The 21,877-nt window shown below is 26.3% G+C and overlaps 1 protein-coding gene across 3 annotated transcripts in view; it reads left to right on the forward strand.

Annotated features, from left to right (window-relative positions):
- The first annotated feature begins 297 nt into the window (after positions 1 to 297).
- Positions 298 to 21,877, forward strand: part of LOC100199065 (ATP-dependent RNA helicase DDX19A) — a 46,275-nt gene continuing 24,695 nt past the window's right edge. The window contains exons 1-3 of one of the 3 annotated variants that reach the window (XM_065799250.1): positions 298 to 586; positions 10,964 to 11,030; positions 20,587 to 20,734. In XM_065799250.1, coding sequence (XP_065655322.1) covers positions 530 to 586; positions 10,964 to 11,030; positions 20,587 to 20,734 — 272 coding nt within the window. In that variant the 5' untranslated portion in view covers positions 298 to 529. Of the gene's footprint in view, positions 626 to 10,963; positions 11,031 to 20,586; positions 20,735 to 21,877 lie in introns of all 3 variants that reach the window. The other 2 variants (XM_065799251.1, XM_065799252.1) reach the window with 2 other exon arrangements.

Consider the following 21,877-nt stretch of genomic DNA (forward strand, 5'->3'; position numbering starts at 1 on the left):
TTCTATCATAATAACAATAATAACTTTAATAACAATAATAATTACCCAAGTAAACCGAATAATTTTCCGCTTTTATACTATTACGTGAGTACAGTTACAATTTTTTGAAGTTTAAGAGTGTCTGGCAAGGAGTTGCCATCATTATAAGTGTCTGGCATTGGATGGCATGATTTCTCAAACTACTCTGAAGAAATTTATTAGAAAATTACGTTTTATAAATAGATAAATTTTTAGCCGGTATTTTAAACACCTTTGATACCTGTTTCCTGTCAAAGCTACCATAATCTTAAGTACATAGTTGAACAACGTTCTTACTTGCGTTGGAAGCGGGCGCTGAGAAATCTTAATAAATCATTTAAAATAACGTACAGTACAGTAACGTACAGTACAGTAAGTTTAGCGGCCTTGGGCTCTTAAAATATTAATTGTTATTAAGTTGCAAGATAAAAATTGTTTTTAATTTGTTTACCGCATAAAATTGCCGCTATTTTGGAGGAACTTAGCACATGATAAATTTATATATACTAAAATGGCTGACGAAGATTGGGCTGCATTAGTCGAAGACTATGAAAAAAGCACAGAAAAAGTATATTATAAATAATAATTGTTTTTATTTGACTAAAATGTAAGTCTAAGGATCTAAAATTTTTTGTGCACACACATATATATATATATATATATATATACATATATATATATATATATATATATATATATATATATATATATATATATATATATATATATATATATATATATATATATATATATATATATATATATATATATATATATATATATATGTATATATATATATGTATGCATATATATGTATATATATATATATATATATATATATATATATATATATATATATATATATATATATATATATATATATATATATATATATATACAAAATATATTTCCCGTTTGAAATATATATATATATATATATATATATATATATATATATATATATATATATATATATATATATATATATATATATATATATATTTATTAAATTCAAACTGGAAATATTTTTAAGTGATAGACATTTCTATATGTACAAAAGCTTCATTCAAAAAAATTTTAGGTCATATAGTTAAAAAAAAAGTTAAAATAGTACAAATAACACTGACTCAAATTTAAAAAAATGGGGCGATAAGCTCCGGTATGAAAAACATTTATTTTTAGATTATTTATAAGCAATTATCACAGATCCAGTCCATAGCTTTGAAATCAGCTCCATCTTCTGTGCACTTAATATGATACCAAACATAAGGTGATCATATTTGAAAAATACCAGACGCGTACAAGGCAAATTTGGTATGTATAAATACATACATAATATCCTGATTTAAATACCATTTCTTTAAAGTAGGAAAATAAAATTAAAATAAAGGCGCCTAAGGGCAATTTTTTTTAGTATCTATATTCACCTATTTTTTGATAAGGTTTTACATAAATTTAATAAAATGATTAATTATATTTTTTATATTTTCAAGACGGTTTTGTCTTGCCCTTTTTGTGTTGTACTAACAATTTTTGAATATATGTTTAATTTATATTTTTTAGTCAAACAGGACAAAGCGCAGGGGAGCACTTTAAAAACTTGTTTATTCATTTTAAAATAGCATTTGAATAAACTAAATAATAGAAAAAATATTAAACAATATTTGCATTTTTAAATCACAAATATTTACATAAGAATTAATTGTTTTCAGCAACATGTCATCTTTTTCAATTTTTTCTGCAAATTCTGAGTAGTCAATCAAAAGCAATTGCTCTATGGCAGCATTTGTACCTGGCAAACATAATGCGACTTCCACCAATTTTAACAAATTGTTATAAGGAATGTGATTATTTTTGAAATTAGAAAAGATTTTAACCCATCGCTTGTCACATTCAACAGACTGTGAGTTCCAAGAAGAAAACTTTTCCTTTGTGCAATATAAATTAGTTCTCAGAATTTTGTCGAACAATTCCTTGTCATCGAATGTGATTTCTATTGATTTTTTTCAAAAAAGTTAGTTTTAATAATTTCAATCCATTCAACTTTACAGTTAAGTAAACACCATTTAAAAATTTCAACCTGATTAAAGTGACCCGTCCACTCATCTATATACTCTAGTTAGACACTCCAAAAAATGTCTACTTCTTTCAGAAATTGGTTTTTCAAATGATGACTACTTTCTTTGGTAACTTGCAAATGCTGCCATACCATGAAAGGTAGAAATTTTCTTCTTTTCTAGATTTGATCTGGTCTTTCAAATCTTTTAATACTACGGCAACTACCAATGATTTCACGGTTTAACTTTATGTGAATATTGTTATTACCGTTTTGTTTAAACCTCCGAAATTGGTATTAGTGTTGTCTGCAGAAATAGCCAAAACTTTTGAAGAAATGTTGTTAACACTAATACATTTAAAGATAACTTTTGATAAAATATTTAATGTTTCTCTATTTACACAAACCATGTTAATCAGCTGAATTTGCATTCTCTCTTTAACATCAAAATAACAAGCCAAAATTGTATACATTTTAATGTCCTTGTGGTTTGATGCATCAGAAAGAATTGACACATGATGCTTTTAATAAAGCATTTTCTGAGCTAGTTTCACAATAATTCTTGAACACGTTTACAACTATTGCTTCACATTTTGTATGTGCACAAGCAAATCTTGGATTATAAAATTTCTTAATTAGCTCTGTACAATCAGCACTTCTAAAGCTATGATTGTGTTTGATTGTGTGGAATGCAATTGTTCCTTCTTGAATAGTTAATATTTTTTCATTTTGACCAAAGCTCTGACTCTTCATCAACTTTGTGATTTTGTTTGACAATATAGAAGCATCCAATCTCATTTTGTGTTAGATTGATTTGTAATGATCTTCAATTGAAGACCGTCCATGGCTACTAATGTCAAATAGGCTTTGACAAATAGTACGTTTGAGGCATTTGCTCTGTTTTAAGAAAGGAAACATTTAAAAAAATTATCATTAAATGTGTTTAACCTTCTCTTCTTACTATTCATTTTTTGAATTTAATGTATAAATAGGTATAAAAACCGAAAATTACTCTTTTATGAACACTTCTTTTTATGAACTTCTTATTAAAATAAATCGCAAAGCGTTATTTACAATAATTAGGGAAAAAAGACATTACAAGGCAAACAAAAGTTGCGTAAAATGAGCGCATTTTCTTTGTCGTGGTTAAAAAATCTTTCGAATTAATTTTCTTTCTTCTCTAATGGGAATTTTAAAAACTTTTTTATTAAATGTTTACGGGAATTTAATTCATTTAGTTTTGTGTTTTATAGTTAAGTTTTAAGTTTGGAATTTTATTCATTTTGTTTTTTAACTATATTTTAGAAAATTCATTTATTAAAAATCTTTCAAATAATTTTTTTTGAAAGAATTTATTTACTTTTTTTTAATATATAAATGCGCGCACAAATGCGTATAAACCCCAAGCATGCAAAACTACAGTCAAACGCTTACTGTACGCGCCAAATGCGTATGTATGGTCACCTTACCAAACATCCCGTAAGTCACAGCACACCCATTCTTCTCCTTGACCTCCATAAATACCATTCTTTAGACACACATTGTCCTCATCACTGTCCCTATCAGCTCCAGCAGGAAGATTTCCCCTTTTTTTTGTGATCTTTTGTCTTGGAACGTTATCTTTTTTTGTTGCTTCTTCTTTCAGTCACTTCAAATATTTATCACCTATTAGATTTTCTCTGTAGCAAAACCTGACTCTAGCTGACTTACTGTGCCCAGAAGTTTGCATAAATCTGGGCTGCAGTTCTTTGAGAAAATAAGTCTTTAATTGAAGACTTTTCTGAAGATGAAATATGCAATGGTGTCTGTAGTCTTTCTGCAGGTGCTAAAGATAAAGGTGATGATTCTGTTGATGATGCTGCAGTTGACAATGGTGTTGACAGCAATACATATAGTAGTGATGCTAAGGCAGAAACGTTGTGAGCACTAGTGCTGGAAAGTATTTGTAATATGGCTTGGATGTCTGGTTGGCAGACATCTGCTTTTATATGACAAAGTTGTAGGCATCTGTCATTATCTGGCTAGTTAAATAGGATTTACTGCATCTTTCCTCTTTCTATTTTCATGTCTGAGCCATTCTGCTCAATAAAGGGGGCAACAAGCTCCATTATTGTAACTATATTTAAAGAAAAATTTGGGCTAATTCTACAAATAAATAACTTTTGTTTATAATTTAAATTATATCTGTGTAATATTTATAAAATTAAAATGTGGATTCTGTTTATAAAATTAAGATGTGGAACTGATCAATACTAATTGAATAAATTATTCACTTTTTTGAACAGTGGGGCATTAAGCCTCACTAATTAAAACATTTAGAAAAAAAAAACTAATTTAACTTATTAATAATCAACAGAGATTTCTTTTAGAATATCTATTTAAAATATTAAATAAAAATTCAGTATTAAAGTGAATTTTAGAGCTTTTTATAAACAATCTCTTTCATCTTTTATAAAAATTCTCATTCATCAAACTGCCATTTTACTTGCTAAAATTTTAACCTTAATTTGCTCTACAAATATCAGTGTTTTAACTCATTGATTACATACATAGATAGTTAAAAAGTTAAAAAAAACATACTTACTCAATATTTATTTGTATAGAAAATAAAAAAATTTCAATGTGGAAATAATTTTTCAAGTCAAAACAAACAAGCATATGTTTAGCTGAAGTTTTTAAACAAGTTTAAAAGAAACTGAAAACTTGATGGAAAAACCAATTATCTATAAATGTTAACTAAACATCAATGCCATTGGTTAGAAACCCGAGAATGGCAATGAAAAGTTCTCTGTTTGGTTAGTTAGTCTCATCATATATAGTCTAATGGGTATTAGTCTCTCTTAATACAATTACATTAGCAGCGCTCAAAATAGCGTCTGATCAAGGATCATTGATTGTCTACTTATGGAAAAAAAATGATATTTTGATCTCCCAAAATTATTTCAAATTTGATTGGCAAGAATTGAAAGTCAAACTTTATATTAAAAATTCAAAAGCATTCCAAAACAAACATCACAAAAACATTAAAAATAAAAAAATAAAACATCAACACAAAAATGGTAAAAGAAAAATTACTCAAAATGAGCGAAAAAAACTGGTTTAAAAACATTAATTACTTTGCAGCAAATAATTTAGCATATTTTAACTGCCAATTTTGAAATGCTTTCAGTTTCACTTGTAAGCTATGCAAATGTGAAAACACATGACCATAATACACATTATCTCCTTGTAAAGTATCCAATGTTGTAGCAACAGGTTCCATTACCATGGCTTATTCTTGCAGGCGTTCTATTTCTTGCTTTTTAAATTTTGGCGCACTCAATGCATTACAATTATCATTAAGTTTGTCACATAATTTAAGTAATCGCTTGATAGCATCGTACTGAGAATTCCAACGTGTTGGCACGGGACAGAGTACTGCTTTGTCTGTAATATGTGATGCAGTATCTGATGCTTTACTACTTCGTAGAGTTGCATTCCATATTGAAGTTCATTTTGCAAGAGCTGCACGGTAAATGCGCTTAAACACACTACCTGTATTACATGCTTTGTTAGCATCATTAGTTGCCAACAGATTCATTGAATGGCTGATATATGTTTCTTGAGATGGCAAAGAAATTCGCTCAGCTAAAGAATCATCAACATCATCATTTTTTGATGAAAATGAAAGAATGTCTCCAATGTTAATTACATCAATTTCATAATCATTAAGTGCACCCTCTTTCATATCCTCTTGCTCTTCATGCATTATGTGTAATAGTCACACTTACACTAGTTGCTGAAGCACTTGTAGATAAATCTTCAAAAAATTCTCTAAATGTTTTTTTCATAATTTGATGTATTGTCGGTGACAGTTGCTGAGATTTTTTCTACGTTAAGGTCATATTGACGATGAATTTGAGAAATCATTGCAGCAATTGTGTCATGTGTGAGTACCATAAAATTGACGGCAAGTAAAGGATATTGATGCTTGTGAAACCAAACTAGATTCGTTTAGAGGCATTTCAATAAAGTGTGCAGCCTTGCCAAGATAACTTTTTATATTCACTGACCATATATCAGCAGTTGTGCAAACAAATGATGCTTTTTTCAGTTTGCTTCTTATTTTTTCATGCATCTTAGAAAGCTTTGAATTTAAACGTTTGTTAAGAGTCTTGCGACACATGATGCTTATGTTAGGATTGAATCCGCGAAGCAGTCGACAAAAAGCCGGTTTTTTCAATGTAGCCAAAGGACACATCAATTCAGCAATTCTTCAGCAATGTAATTCACATTTCAGTTATCCGCTTCTTCTTACGATATAGTACGAAGTCGTGCTGATAATTCTGATACTGCTTCATGGTAAGTAGTTTGTTTGAACTTCTTTATAGCAGGACCTTCCTCAGCTGTTCTTTCTACACCAGCTTTGCATAGCTTACGCTTCTTCTGAACATCTGCCTTATGTAACTTATAGTCTCCAAAGCGATTCTTGTGCAAGTTCTATACAATAAAAATAAAACCCTTTAAAAGTTAAGTTTTTACTTTGCAGTAACTGAGTAAGTATTGTAAACTTTGATTAATATTAATTTATACTGCAACATTAAATAATTGCTTGTTAATAATCAATTGCGTATTGTTCAAAAAAGATAAAATAGATTAGTTTAAAAGGTATCATCAACAATGGCTGGTAAAATTTCATTATTTTCTTGATTTTCATTTACTGATTCAAAAGTCTTTTTATTTTCGCTTTTAACCGCAGCCATCTTTAATTTAAAATAATTCCCCAATATAATTTAATAATTACCCTAATGAAACCAAGGTAGATAAGTAAAACAAGAAATAATTCAGAACAAATAGTGGCTAAGTGACACCTCAGAATAAACAGCGACAAAGTGAACAATGTGTATGTTAATGCTTTCAGCAGTATTTGAATTATAAGTATTTTCAATGAGTATAAAATGCAAAATACTAATAAAAAGTATTTTAAGTACAAATACTAAATACTTCCAATAAAAGTATTTAAAATACAAGTACAAATACAGTGAAAGTATTTAAAATAGTATTTTAAATACCTGGTATTTATAATACTCCCAGCACTGATCATCGATATATAAGTTTATATAACTGATAAATGTTAAAGATTGTTATCAAAGTTTATTTTAACAAATTTCTTAATGGGTTTATTTAATGTAAAAAAATTATTTAAATTGTATTACAATTGGACATTTTTATTTCTATGCATTTTTTTTTCTTTTCTTTATTTTTACAGTTAGAAGCCAGGACTTTTAGTAAAATGCATACTATCATGATTTTCTTTAAGAGCAGCAACAAAAATGTTTTTTTTTATATATTAGGCTACCTGAATGTTTAAATATATTTTTTTATAATTTTTTTGTGTGTGTGTTCATGATGAACTGCATTTAAGCAATTGCTGTGACTCTATGATACTTAGTGAAATCCTTTAACTTTCTGGAAATCTTTTCTAATATCTAGAGTATTATTTTTTTAAAAATGTATACTGCTGAAAGTTATATTTTTCAAGGAATTAAAGTTTATTAACTAAAATTTGTGTTTTTCTGTTCCGCACGTGATTCTGCTTCAAACTTAATTTGTTCTTTGATAAAATTACTGTATACCATTTTTTGTTCACAAAATGTTTACATAGATTAGAATTAAATGAGAATAATTTAATGATTGACAGTTTTATAATTATAAAAATTATAGACAAAACATACACAAGTTTTGTCTATAATTTTTTATAGACAAAACACTAATATTATCTTTTTAAAGTAATTTACTGTGATTTTGAAGTAATTTACTGCAACCCAACTGATAACCCAGCAAATGTGACAACAATTGAAAACTCAAATTTTTCATTAGACCAGATGCAGCGGGACAGTTGTACTACTGGTGACAGTTAGAGAAAAAAACCTTCAGAGGGGACTAAGTCCTAAGCTTATCCAAGATCCTTACAAGTTTCAAGACAAAATGATGAAAGAACATTTTTAAAATTTGGTATTATTCATTTAAAGGAAAGGATAGTACAAAGGGTTGCAGTAAATTACTTTAAAATCACAGTAAATTACTTTAAAAAGATAATATTAGTTAGAGATAAATTAGTTATTATGTGCAAAATTATTTTAAAAACATTTATTTATCCAATAACCTTTGGTACTTAGTTTTTCTTTTTCATTTGGAAGTGAAGGGGGAGGGAAGAGAAAATTAAAAACTTGTATAATTGGGCATTTTCAAAAAATCAGGAACGGAATGTTTGTAATATTCTTATCAATTATTGCTCTGTTTTCTACCCAAATTGTTAATAGAATTGACCAGTGTTTTAGTGGATTCAAAATAATTATTCAAAATAAGTTGTAACCCCTCTTTTGCTTTTTATATAGCAGCAGCAAAGTAGTTGTTTCTAAATATTTAACAACTTGAACTTTCTGCTCCATGATGTTTGGAAAGTTAAATCTTTGGCCAATAATAGATTGAGAATATGAACTGAACATCTATACCTATTAACATCATTTTGAGTTTTCAATTGTTGTCTCATTTCTGACACATTTGCTGCGTTATCAGTTATTACACTGCAAACTTTACAACCAAATTATTTTTTGCATATTAGTCAGAAATTGTCCCATATTAGTCTAAGTATGTAAATGGCCGGAGGTATTAATTGTACCTGCAAAATAGATATCTGAATTCGTTGTTGTTACTGTTGCATAAACTGTTGGTTTATTATGGATATTGTTCCACTCATTAACACTCTTGGTTATGGATTGATCATGAAGTAAATCTGAACAGCTAGTTCAAGCTAATTCATGTTCTTGTAAACCAGTATCAAGCCTTTCCGGTAAGCGCATACGGTTGCACGCCTTGTTCCTCCGTGTTTAAAGTAATTTTTTTAGACTAACTGACCACGGCAGTTTGCATTTTTTAACTTATAAAGCATTTCAATAATTCGCGGCAAAAAGCTAAAGTAATTTACTAAGGAGAAAAAAACAATTCTTAAATAAGGAAACAAAATTGTAACGAAATATCTAGTTTAATTAAATAAACTAGAAAATTTATTAATTAAAAAAAATAAATTTAAAAAAATAAATTTCTCTATAAAATTTTTGTATCACATTTTTATTCTTTTTTTTTTAATCGTAGTTAAAAAAAACATCTTTTATAACAATTTAACTACAATTAAAAGCTATATGAAATTTATATTATAATATTATAATATTAGAATATTATAATTTAATTCAATATGAAATTTATTCACAGTTTCTATCTGTCAAGAAACTAATTAGTTATGTATGCTAGAACTATAATAAGTTTTGTTAATTTTTTTTCTTACATTTATTGGTTTTTACGCCTTTTCGCTTTTAAAATTTTTTTTTTAAAAACAAAAAGTTTAAAAACAAACAAAAGTTTTAAATAGGCTCCTAAAAATTTCGTTAATAAAGTTCAGTAAATTAGCAATGCACTAGCTCACAAAATTTTGCAGCATCATTTCATTTTTTACATGAAAAACTTGTTTTAAAAAAAAAAAGTTTTTCACAAATAGAAAACAATTAGTTTTCTCACTTTCCTGTTCATTGATAAAAACAGTAAAGTTTATGCAAAGACATTTGAAAAATAAATTTAAAAACTGTCTGTGTTTCTAGCGCAATTCATAAAGTATTTCCTTTATATACTGACTGAAAAAAGTTACGAAAAAAATTTGTATATCAAAAAATATTTTTATTTTCGATTTATTCTTATCTACTTTTTTCCTCGACTTGTATCAATTTTAATAATGGAAAATAACAAATGCTCTAAAAATAAGAAAACAAAAACAGTATCTAAAAGTTTTCCTCCAATATCAATTCTATTAGAAAGGTTATATTGTGGGCGTAAAAAGTGGATCATTTTGGTAAACTCTTGATAGTCAACCATTCTGAAAAGTTAGTTAGTAGCATAATTCATTCTTGCTATCTTCTCATCAATTGCATCTTTTTCAGATTTTGTGGTTTTGATAAGATATGAGTCCAATTTAGTTGTCACTGTCTTGCCACTGCTTGGTCTTGCCACTGCCTTTTTATATAAACAAAGAAAAATTGTTTTATCTACAATAGATTGACTAGATTCAGTTTTCTTTACAGAATATTGACTAGTTAGAGCTTTCTCAGTAGACAACTGATATTTTCATCATTTTGAACATCTTTCAAAAAATTACATTTACCAACACTTTTGTGGTTTCTCATTTGAGCAACCAAACCTTGCATTTGTACACTGCAGCTTTTACATTTAGCTTTATTACTCTTTATCCCAAACTTTACAGGTATTTCTTCAAACCATGTCCAAACTGTATCTCTTTCTACCGGTGTCAGACATTTTTGTTTTTAGTTATTTTCAACTAAAAAGTAGCAAGCATTATAAATTACATTATTTATTATAAATGAATAATGTAAATTTTGAGAAAAATTAACTTGAATAAATGCAAATAATATATATATATACTAATTTTGTATGTAACAAAAAAGCTTTATTTTAAATTTTAACTTACAAAATACTATATTTTGGAATGAGTAGTTGCAAAATAAACATGGGCAATTTTAAATGTTTTGTTTATTTTGGTACAAAAAAATGTTAATTTCTCGTTATCAATATCTTTTCGAAAGAATTTTTTTCTTGAATTTTACAAAACCTTCTAGTTAACAACTCTAATTTAAACATGATTTTTATTTGTCGTATATAAATCATGATTTAAATTGATTTAAATTTACTGGTTTAAACATCCATGCTTGGGAACCAATATAGTGAAAGAGAATATTTTTTTATTACTATTGGTATAACTTTTTAAAAGATATATAATTTCTAGCTTAGTTTAAGTATATCAATGTATCTTGCTCAAAATATATTTTATGAACATTTTAACAGGTTAAAGAGTTATCTGTTTCTGATGAAAAACCTGTGGCTACAACAACAAATCAAAACCACAACGAAGGTACTATTATGTAATATTATGTTATTACTATTAATATTACTATTATGTAATAAATTATTGCATTTTTTATTTTTTCTTATTTTTTTAAAAGTAGTTTTTATTTGGTTATTGTTTGTATAAGTAACACTCAAGTTACTTATCAAAAATATGACAATAAAAATTATTGTATTTAACTCAATAAACACAATTAGTGACAAATTCAGAGTTTATTTGGGGTACCGCTTTTTTTTGGCAATGTGGTGGTGGTGGGATGTTTTTGAGATCCCTTCTCCTCTAATGAAAACTAATGTTGCGACAATGTTTTTTAATTTTTCTTAATTTTCATTTTAATTTCATTTTCTTAATCATCATTTTAATCATTTGGGTTTATCTTGTTTTGTTTTATCTGAAGGTAAGGAGTTGATTTAAAGCATTTCTTTGAATACATGAATTTACTGGTGGACATGTTACTTTAGTTATGATAGTTATGATACCATACTACTTTAGTTATGATAAGAAAACTACGTTACTTGAGAGTTTAATAAACGCTTTTGTTAACCCTGATGTAACGCAATAACCACGCTATTTGTAAATAATTATTGAAAATTGTTTAAAGTATTTTAAACATTAACTATATTTTAGTAAATTTAATTTTGGTAGTTAATAATGTTTTAATAGCTAGTAATTAAATGTTTAAATACTTTAAAAAACTTTTTATTAATATTGCATACTTTATTCACCTATACTGAATTGCGTAATATATTAAAAATCAGCAAAATAGTTTTACATCTTGTATTCGAATAACTATTCGAATAAAAAGCATAAGCATTTAATAGATGTATTTACTGTTATTTTAAGAACCGCCCCAGATATGGCAACAGTATTCCATACAAGGCCGGATTTGAGATTTATAGAGATAGAGAATAGAATCCGAAGTAAGAAAGTGACGAGCTCGATAAAGAGATGCAACCTTAGCAGATGCTAATTTTACAACTGATTTGATATATGGTTTCCAAGAAAGATTGGAAGTAAGAGTTAATCCTAGAAGATGAAGAGTAGGTGACTCATCGAGTACATCACCGTTCATAAATATAAGAAGATCTAAACTATTGCGATAACGATTGGCTGAAAAAAATTGATTTTTATCTGAATTAAAGTTCACCAGCCACTGTGAGCCCCATGCTGTAGCAGAAGTGAGATCCTTTTCAAGCTCAAATGCCCCCTCCAAGCAATCAGAAGGTGATGGTTTCTTATCACGACAAGAATAAATGGTAGTATCATCAGCAAACAATGCCACCTTAGATGTGAGAATATCTGGAAGATCATTAATGTAAATTAAAAAGAGTATAGGGCCAAGGATAATTCTTGATTTAAATATTAGCAAATCTGGTCGTTTATCTTTTACTTAAGGTTAATAATTTTTAAAGTGATTTTAAGGCGCCTTTTAAATTAAAGATAATTAAAGAATAGATAGTTATGGTAAACCTAGTTTTAAAAATGTTATTTTTTAAATTAAAAATTTGTTTTAAATTTTGGTCTGCTCAACAAAAAATCATTAAATGATGTGCATTTAATGGCAGAACAGAGATTAGAATTTCTGAACATTGTGTGGCTTTCTTAAAATATGTATATGATTTTTTGCAAGTATTTTGATATTTTTGATGCAACCCTTGGAATAAGGGTTGGCATACTGCAATGCCGACATAACTGCCAACCTAAAAGTATTTGAGGTCAGAAAAAAGTTGCTGACCTCATTTCTATGCTTTATGGTAAAACTATAATCAAATTTTTTTTTTGCTAACCTGCTGCCAACCTCTAACAGATTGAAGTCAGCAAATTATTGCCGATCTTATTTTTCCTAATTCCGAGGGTTGAAGATGTTGCCACTGCGTATTCTGTATGAAGGCAAATTTTTGAGAATTTCATGCATTGGATTAACTTTATATGATGCTTGTGCAATTTGATTGTTGAATTTAAGATCAAATAATAATATTATACTTGAATCTTGTTGAAAAATGGTTGACAGAAGACTTGAAAAGTTGTAGGTTGTTGAGTCAGGAAAACATGAAGATTGGAGAGAGTTCTAAAGGGTTAAAGTGTGTGGGAAAAAAGAAGATTAATAAAAGTTTTTGAAGCATACATGTGCAAATACAGTAAAAGGATGTGACTTTGCTGAATGGTGAGTTTCACGAGAGTGAGTTTTGGTTGATGGAACTAGAAATGATAGCTCTGACCATGAAAGTCTATTTTTAAGAGAAAGATTTTAATGCAAAATTATAGTTATACAGGCAGAGAGATGAGCATTTGAATAAAAAAAATTATTGAGAATAATAACTTTTATAAAAAAATAAGGTTTTAGTAAATACTTTTAAGATTGCTCTGTTTTTAAGAACTTTTATCACAAATTTTTATCATAATTTTAATTGGAAAAAATAGTAATTACATTATTTATTTTTCTTTGCTAAAATTAAACTAAATGGAAAAAAAATCCTATCTAATTGCTGTCCTATCTAATGCACGATAAAATCTTTTGTTACTAGTCAAGTAAGTAGTCAAGCAAGTCAGCCAAAAAACCAGATCAAAGCCATATTGATTGTTAAAAAGTAAGTAATTAGACCCAAGATAGAATTTTAGAAATTTGTTGGTTAAAGACTCAAAGTCCTTGCTAATAGAAAAGGCTAGTTAAAGGTTAGTTAGAGGTGTCAGAATGTTCTCCAGATTTTCTGAAGATAAGATGCACAGATCTAGAACCTAACTTCTGAGTAAAGATACAAGATTTAGTAAGCTGGAAAAAATGGAGCTTAGCATCAGACAACACTTTTTTGCGTTGATTTCTTGCAATAATAAAGTACTAAGTGGTGTGATAGGTTGAGTTCTAAGAAGTATGAGGCAAAAGACTTTTAGAGATCATTTCATGGTTGGAACCACCTAAAGGAGAACAAGGAGAAACTGAACACAAGCTGAGTCAGAAACAAGACAAATCAATGAGTAAAGGTAAGTGATTAGGGTTGCCTGTAAAACAAGTCACAAAGTTGATTAACTAAATAAGAGATTCGAAATGCAGAAATTATGAGCTTTAGTGCCAGCAGGGTCAGTGGTTTTAGAGCCATTCAATGTGATAAACATTAAAGTCACTAATGGAAACAATATTGGCAGAGGGGTAAAGAAAAAGGTCATGGGCACTTTGATCATCAATGACATCAAAATCAGTTCAATCTTGTTTGCAGAAGAAAGAGAACAATAAAGAACAAAACAAAAGGTGATTGAGCAAAGAATTGCTAAGTGGAGGTACATATAAAAAGGTCAAAGGATTCAAACCTGATTTCTTAACAAATATGTGAATTGATGTTTAAGTATACGCCCAAGCCAAACATGTGAATATTTGAGTCCTTTTGAATCAAAGAATAGTATCGATCAACACTGAGATCCGAAGAAGAAACAGCAAAATTCGAATAAGCCTCACAAAAAGCAAGTATGTCTGCTGAATTTTGAAGTGATAAGACTCAGCTGATGGAAAATTACTTCTAAGACCACATATTTGTAAAAGATATATTGAAATGAATAGGTAGTGATGATTTTTATGTATAATGTTTTTGGGTACTTTTGTCATAATTTAAGTTTAAGAGGACTTGGCTCAATCATAGATAGAGCATGGCACTCTAACCAATGAGCTTCACTATTTCCTTAGTATTGCTAATTAACCCAAACTTTTAACTTAACGCTCCTTTTGTGGCTTCAACAATGCACCACATTTTTTCTAATTTTTTGCTTTTTGAGTACTAGTACTCTAGTACTATTAAAAATTTAAGTATAATTAATTTTTTCATTCAAATGTTAATATTATATTTTCATTCATTTTTTTCATTCAAATTGTTTTGTAATAAAAAATGAGAAAAAATATGGTTTGATAAATCAAACTATATTTCCTTAAGTTTAAATAAATGTTTCAGTTATTTTTTTGGAAAGAAATTTCTGTGAACAGATGTAAATTAATTTATTTTTGGTTTAATGTTTGCAATAATCACTGGTTTAATGTTTGCAATAGAATGTTTCTACTAACAAAATATAATCAACTATTCAAAATGATTACAATTTAAACAAAACTTTTTTTTTGATTTTAAATTTCAATCACAAAGTTATTTGAATAAGAGAATTTTAGAAGATTAAAATTCTTTTGTTCAAATAGATTTCTTTAAAAAATAATTCCAAAAAAAATTGCGTATTTATAGAAATCGTTCAATGTTGATATTGCTTTGAATAAAATGAAATTGTAAAAAAATGGTATCGCGTTTTTCATATACTGTTCGAGATTTCTTGTTAAAATAATTTTTAGTTATAAGCTTATTATGTGTTAATAACATATAAGATATAAATAGAAACATTTATATGGCTAACTTTTGCAAGTCTTTGAGTATATTAAGTAATTTTAATAGTTAAATAAATTAACTCTAGTAACTTAACTGGTTGTTTTAATTTAGTTAGTAAATTTACTGTGGTGTACTTTATACCATTAAGTAAACCAAGCTAAATATAACTTTAAAATATTATTGGTTTTCATGCGGAGATTTAAAGTAATTTCAATTCTAAAGAGCTTTATGTTGAATGAAAATCTCTGCGCTAGTGAGCAAATGATCATATTTATATTCAAAAGATAAATTTAGCATGATTTTCTTTATGAACCCTAATTAAAAACTTAATTATTAAAGACAAAAACATTAAATATTAAAGACAAAAACATTACTTTTTAGAATGGCAAAAATGCTAAATTAGAAAATGAAAAAAAAAATAAACAAAAAAACTAATCGCAAAAATATTTTTTATGAAAAAACTAATCGCAAAGGTGTGAAAAGCAATTGCAATTTGCAATATGCTTAATTCGAGCCCTGAATTTTTCTTGAAAGTCTTTTTTTCTTTAACTTTATACAAAGGCTTTTATAAGTGATCAACATATATTTTCTCAAAACTTTTTGTATGTGACTATGCCATTTTTTCCCTAGTGCTCTAAACTGTTAAATAAAAATTTCTAAACTGTTAAATAAAAATGCATTAATTATTTAAGTATTTTTTTATTGGTTGATTTTCAAACTAATGCTTGTTTTTCTGGACCATTCAGGCCTTGTTAAGAAGTGTTATGCCACTTGAATTTTTTTTGTACCAAATGGCAATTTCACCTACGTGATTTAGCCATTTACGTTATACAAAAACTTTCAATTAGTTTATTATTTAATCAGTCTTTGAAAATAGCTTACGCAGAAAAAGCAGTAATTAATTGTTATAAAAAAACATTTTTAAATTATTTTTTTATTAGATAAAAAAACAAATACTCAGTGTAGTTAAGGCGATTTATAAGTTATTCAAACTCTTTTATTAGGAATTAGCAAGATTTTGTAAGCGTATTATGTCTAAACAATAGCTTTAGATGCTATAAGTTTTATTGCATGAAGTTTTGATAATGTTTAAACAAACTTTTCTCTTTTTTTAAAATATTTTTCAAAACTTTTAAATTCCCCTAATTGTGAATTTAAAGGACACCATTTTTGAGTCTTTAGATCAATTCTGCTCAACAGCGTCAACCTAGTTTTAGTTGATAATTTTTGAAAATTTTTTGCCTTAATCTAGTATAGTTCCTAGCTCTAATGGGTTTTTGCGCATAATAATTTAAAATAATTGTCAAAACACAACATTTCTATCAATTTTCACAAAAAATATTAGAATTCCGACCAAGAAAAAATTTAAAAATAAGAAAAATTGTCAATAAACAATCAGAACAGATCATATTATTGAACTATGATATTTATTTCACCTAAAAAGAGTATTTTAAAAAAAAAAAAAGACTTCAGTCGGGGTTATTTCGCTACGAACATTTTTATTTTATATTACGGCAGAAATTAACTAATTTATTAACTACACTGAGTAGTTTAAAAATTTTCTATTTTCCTTTTTTTTTTCTTCTTAAATTTAATTTATTTTATTTAAATTAAATTTATTAAATATTAATTAATGTAAATTTATTTCATTAAATTTACTTTAAATTCTTTTAAAAATTTTAATACGCTTCATTTTACAATTTTTTTTACTGCTAAAATTTCCAAACTATGTTAAAGAAAAGGAAAATTTTAAAAAATAAATTTATTGAAGTTGTTTTAAAATGTTCATATTACATTCACCTGTTTTGTTTATTTATTTATAGTTTCAAATCAATAATTTTTTTATTCTGAATAAAAATACAAGTTTTTACATTAAAATGTTGATTAGTACTTATTTTATATAAACGCATTGCAGCATAAACTATAATCAAGCCTGTAGTCAAAATTATTAGATTTATTGAAAATATTATTAAGAATTTTATTAGTAAGTTTTGTATAACAAACTCATGAAAAGTTTTAGATTGTTTTAAATTCAGTTTTAAATTGCTTTTTAACTTAGGTTTTTTCTTTATCATTAATTTTTTGATCATAAATGAATGTCGATTAGAAATGATTAACTAGTTTACGAGTAGTATGCAAAGTTTTTTTTAAAGCCCTTTTTATGAGTAGTATACAAAGATGTTTTTAAAAAATGTTGATAGTTCTTATTTATTTTTTGGCCATTAAGAAATTCAATCATAAACAGTTGCCCCCTAATTTAAAATGATAATAAACATAAGACGAATGTTTTAAAGAAGCAAAAAATGAGTTTAAATAAGTATAAGTTTTTTATAATAAGAAATTTTTTTTTTTTCAAACAATATTTAAATTTTAATTACAATTTTTTTTAAACATTTTTTAATTTAAAGATATTTTATAAAGATTAGGACTTACAAGAATTTTTATTATAGTTTCAAATTAAATTTTATTACAACCTGGTACTTTAAAATACTCTACTGACGTAATTAAACTTTAACAATATAAATATGTTTATTGAGTAACATTGCATTGCTAAACTGTATATAAAGTACATATTTTAAAAAAGTTACTGAAGTTTTTTAATATTCTAAATATCTATTCTATTTTTTATAGATACATTTTTATTTCAATTAAACTTAGAAAAGGTGCAAAAAGGCGTCATAAACATAGTTGGACTTTGCTCTTGCAGCCAGCCTTTAACCATTGTTACATCATCCTAATGTTGCTTCTCTTTCTCTTTTTTATAAATACTATAATGGGTGCTGCTCTAAAGAGCTAGCATCTCTTTTGCCATCTACTAAAATTCATTCTGTTGTTACTCATCATTTGCTTAAGTCTTATCATTTTGCTGTGACTGCTCCTAAGTGGTAAAAAAAATTCTTATTCGTCTATTTTTTTTCCCCTAACATCAATTCTTTGGAATTCACTCCATTTATCTTGTTTTCCTGATTCATATAGTTTATAAATCTTTCAAGTCGCCTGTTAATTGTTATCTCATTTTATAAACTTCATCTTTTTTCTTCCAACTTTAATAGTGCTTGCTTGCAACTTTGTTGAAAGTGAAGATGTTTTTAAAAAAAAAAATTTGAAATAACTTATTTAACTTATTTTAATTTTTAATACTCTGATTAAATGTTATTTGAACAAAAATAAATTATCATGTAAGTTATTAGTGTGTTATAAAAGTAATAACACTATTATAGATTTATTACTTTTTTAACAGACTATAGTAACTATAGTGTGCTTACTATTGCAGTCTTAAATTTAATGTTCTGTTTTGTTTTTTATAATTTTTCGCTAACAAATTTAAGTTAGTTCGCTCTATGAAAACAAAGTACTCCGTTTTGTACAAACTAGAATTTTGAAGACCAGATATTTTTCCAGATATCGCAATTTGCGATTGCATTATTCAACTTTTGAGGGGCCATTTGTGATATATTTATATAGCTTTATTCAAGCTTTTTATTATAGCTTTATTATATAAGCTTTGCATATTTGCAACCTATAGTAGTTAATGCAAAATTAAATTTTCAATTTACTTTATTATTTATAAATAATTATAATTTATTATTTTAAGTTGTATTGTATAAACAAAGTTTTTCAAAAGGATTTTGTTGGTTAATCAGTAAAAATTTTTTTTTTTTAAATGATACTTTTTAGTTAAGTTTGATTCTGCATTTAAACTAAGAAGTGAAGTAAAAACAAGAAAATGCCAGCATTAAGAACAGTCCTGTTATTGAAATACTTTAAAGATTAAAAAAAGTAATTATAAAGTAGCGGCTTACAAATAATTTTTACTGGGAGTTACTTAATGGAAAAGTATTTTGTGTTTTTATAAAAATTTATTTTGATTTTTTTTTTTTTTTTTGAAAACTTAACAAAATAAATGATAAAAAAAATTTATGAAGTAATTTAGTTGAATCAATTTATAGGCAATCAATAGGCAGTAGTCATAAAATCTAAAGATGCTTTAATATTAAAATATTAAAAAAAATTAATTTTTTTTATTATGTGTATTCTGATGATTAAAATCACTTTATTATATAATAAAGTACAATTCGGCCATTACTATATCTATACATAAAAGTAAATAAATTTCTCGCTTCAGAAAAAATAAAAATACAAGTTTTTATATTCAAATGTTGATTTGTTTAAGAGATATCTGTTAGAACGTCAAAATGACTGTACCTGTTAAAACGTCAAAATAGCAAAACTTTAACAGATTTAACAACTTAACAAAGAACATATACTTTAACAGATTTAACAAAATAATCTTTTTTGTATTTTTCTTCTTATATTGAAAATATTTAAATACAAAATTTTAAAATAAATAAAAAAATTACAAATTTTAAATTCTAAATTTACTATTTTAGAATTTCATAATATTTTATAATTTACAAATTTTTAGTTCCAAAAATTAACCTAATTCTAATACTTTGAGAGATTTTTATATAGGGATCTTACTTGTTATCATTCTTCAAAAAAATAAGTCTTTAAGTAGTTGGTGAAATGAATTATTGTAAAAATAATTCAATAATATGAACATTCTAGCAGCTAAAAGGAAATTAAAACTTAAAACCAACTTAAAAAAAAAATATTTTGAATAAGTATTTTTTTTGAAATGCCACATTAAAAAAACATTTTTTTAACCTTTTTTTACTTTTTTGTCTCATCTGGACCATTACCTATTTTCCTCAAATATATAAGTAAGCTATTTAAAAATAGTCTTTAATTTTATGAAATTGAAACATTTTCATAGCTTTAGCATCTAATTTCCTGTTAACTTGTATAAATCTAGCTTAGATTACCAATAAAACTGTTTATGTGGATTATAAAAGGATATGTTTTAAAATCTAGTGTTATATTAATTTTTCTGCAACTATTTTATGGTTTACTGTTAAAATATAAAGCTTTGGTTCTATTATTTTATAAGATTTTTTTTTATTGATTATCTAGATTAAACTTAGCCACAATCTCAGTCACATCAATGACCAAGAATGTGACTGTTTACTATATTGTGAAAATTATCCATAATGTGAATATTGTCTAGATCACAATCTTTCAAATTAGTAGCAATATTGTTATTAGCAACATTTTGACAAAAATGTTGCTAATAATTTTCCCAAAATTAATGGCAGAAATGCAACATTTTAATTTTATCATAGTGTTTTTTTTTTTTTTTTTTTTTTAAGAAGAGACACCTATTAACTTAGCTGAAGCTTCTCTTATGACAAAAGTTGTTCGTGAACATATTATCAATGTCAAAGCAAATGTCGAAGTACAGCAGAAAGATCCAAACTCTCCTTTATACTCAGTCAAAAAATTTGAAGACCTGCATTTGTATGAAATGTTATTTTGTAAATCGCTTTTACCTTTTTTATTTTTTAAGATAATTTAAAATATTTTTGGAACATTAACATTGAGATAATAATCAATATTTCTACAAAATTTAAATAAAAAAATAATTCTCTAATCATTTTTTAAAAAATTCAAAGATAATTTTCAACACATTAGAAGCCTTCCTTCCCGGAAAGTGCATGCGGTCGCACACCCTGTTCGTCCATGTTTAAACTAATTTTTTTTAAACACACTTACCATGACAGTTTGCTTCTTATAACTTATAAAGCATTTCAATAATTCGCAGCAAAAAGCTAAACTTATCTACTGAGAAAAAAAATCCTAAATAAAGGAAACAAAATTGTAATGAAATATCAAGTTTCTATTAAATAAACTAGAAAATTTAATAATTAAAACAAGAAATTTTAAAGAAATTTTTTTTTATAAAATTTTCATACAACTTTTGGATTCTTTTTTTAGAGTGGTTGTTGTTTTTAGCTACCAAATTAGATACAAGTTGAATGAAAAAAAGACATGTTTTTTTTCATTCAACATTCACAAATAGAAAGTTTCGATATGCAATTTATTCACAATTTTTATTGGTCGGTATAATTGAGAAACTAATTTGCCATCTACACTAGAACTTTGAGAAATGTTGTTAATTTTTTTCTTACGTTTATTCGTTTTGATGTCTATTCGCTTTTAAAAATGTTTTTTCTATATATGATGTTTTTTCTCAATATTTAAATAATAGGAAAATAAGAAAATAAATTGTTATTTATTTGTATAATATGTTATTGGATTAATAAATATTGTAATGACAGAACAAATTAAGTAAAAGAATAACATAGTTTCTTTTATAAATGTATAACTTTTACAAATTGTTTCTTTTATATTGCCCAATTTCTTATGTTAATACGAATTACTAGAGATAATGAACATAACGATTGCTCTGTTTGAAAATATGTTTTTAAAAACTTGAAAAATATTTGAAATTGGGTCCAAAAAATTTCGTTAAAAAGTTCAATAAATTAACAATGCACCAGCCCACAAGCTTTTGGAGCATCATCAATAACAAAAGTTCATCAGGAAATAAACTGTTGGGTTTAAATGCACAATTTGGATAATCCAACAAAAGTGCAAACT

This window comes from Hydra vulgaris, chromosome 06, assembly GCF_038396675.1.
Source record: "Hydra vulgaris chromosome 06, alternate assembly HydraT2T_AEP".
NCBI classification, from domain to species: Eukaryota; Metazoa; Cnidaria; class Hydrozoa; order Anthoathecata; family Hydridae; genus Hydra; species Hydra vulgaris.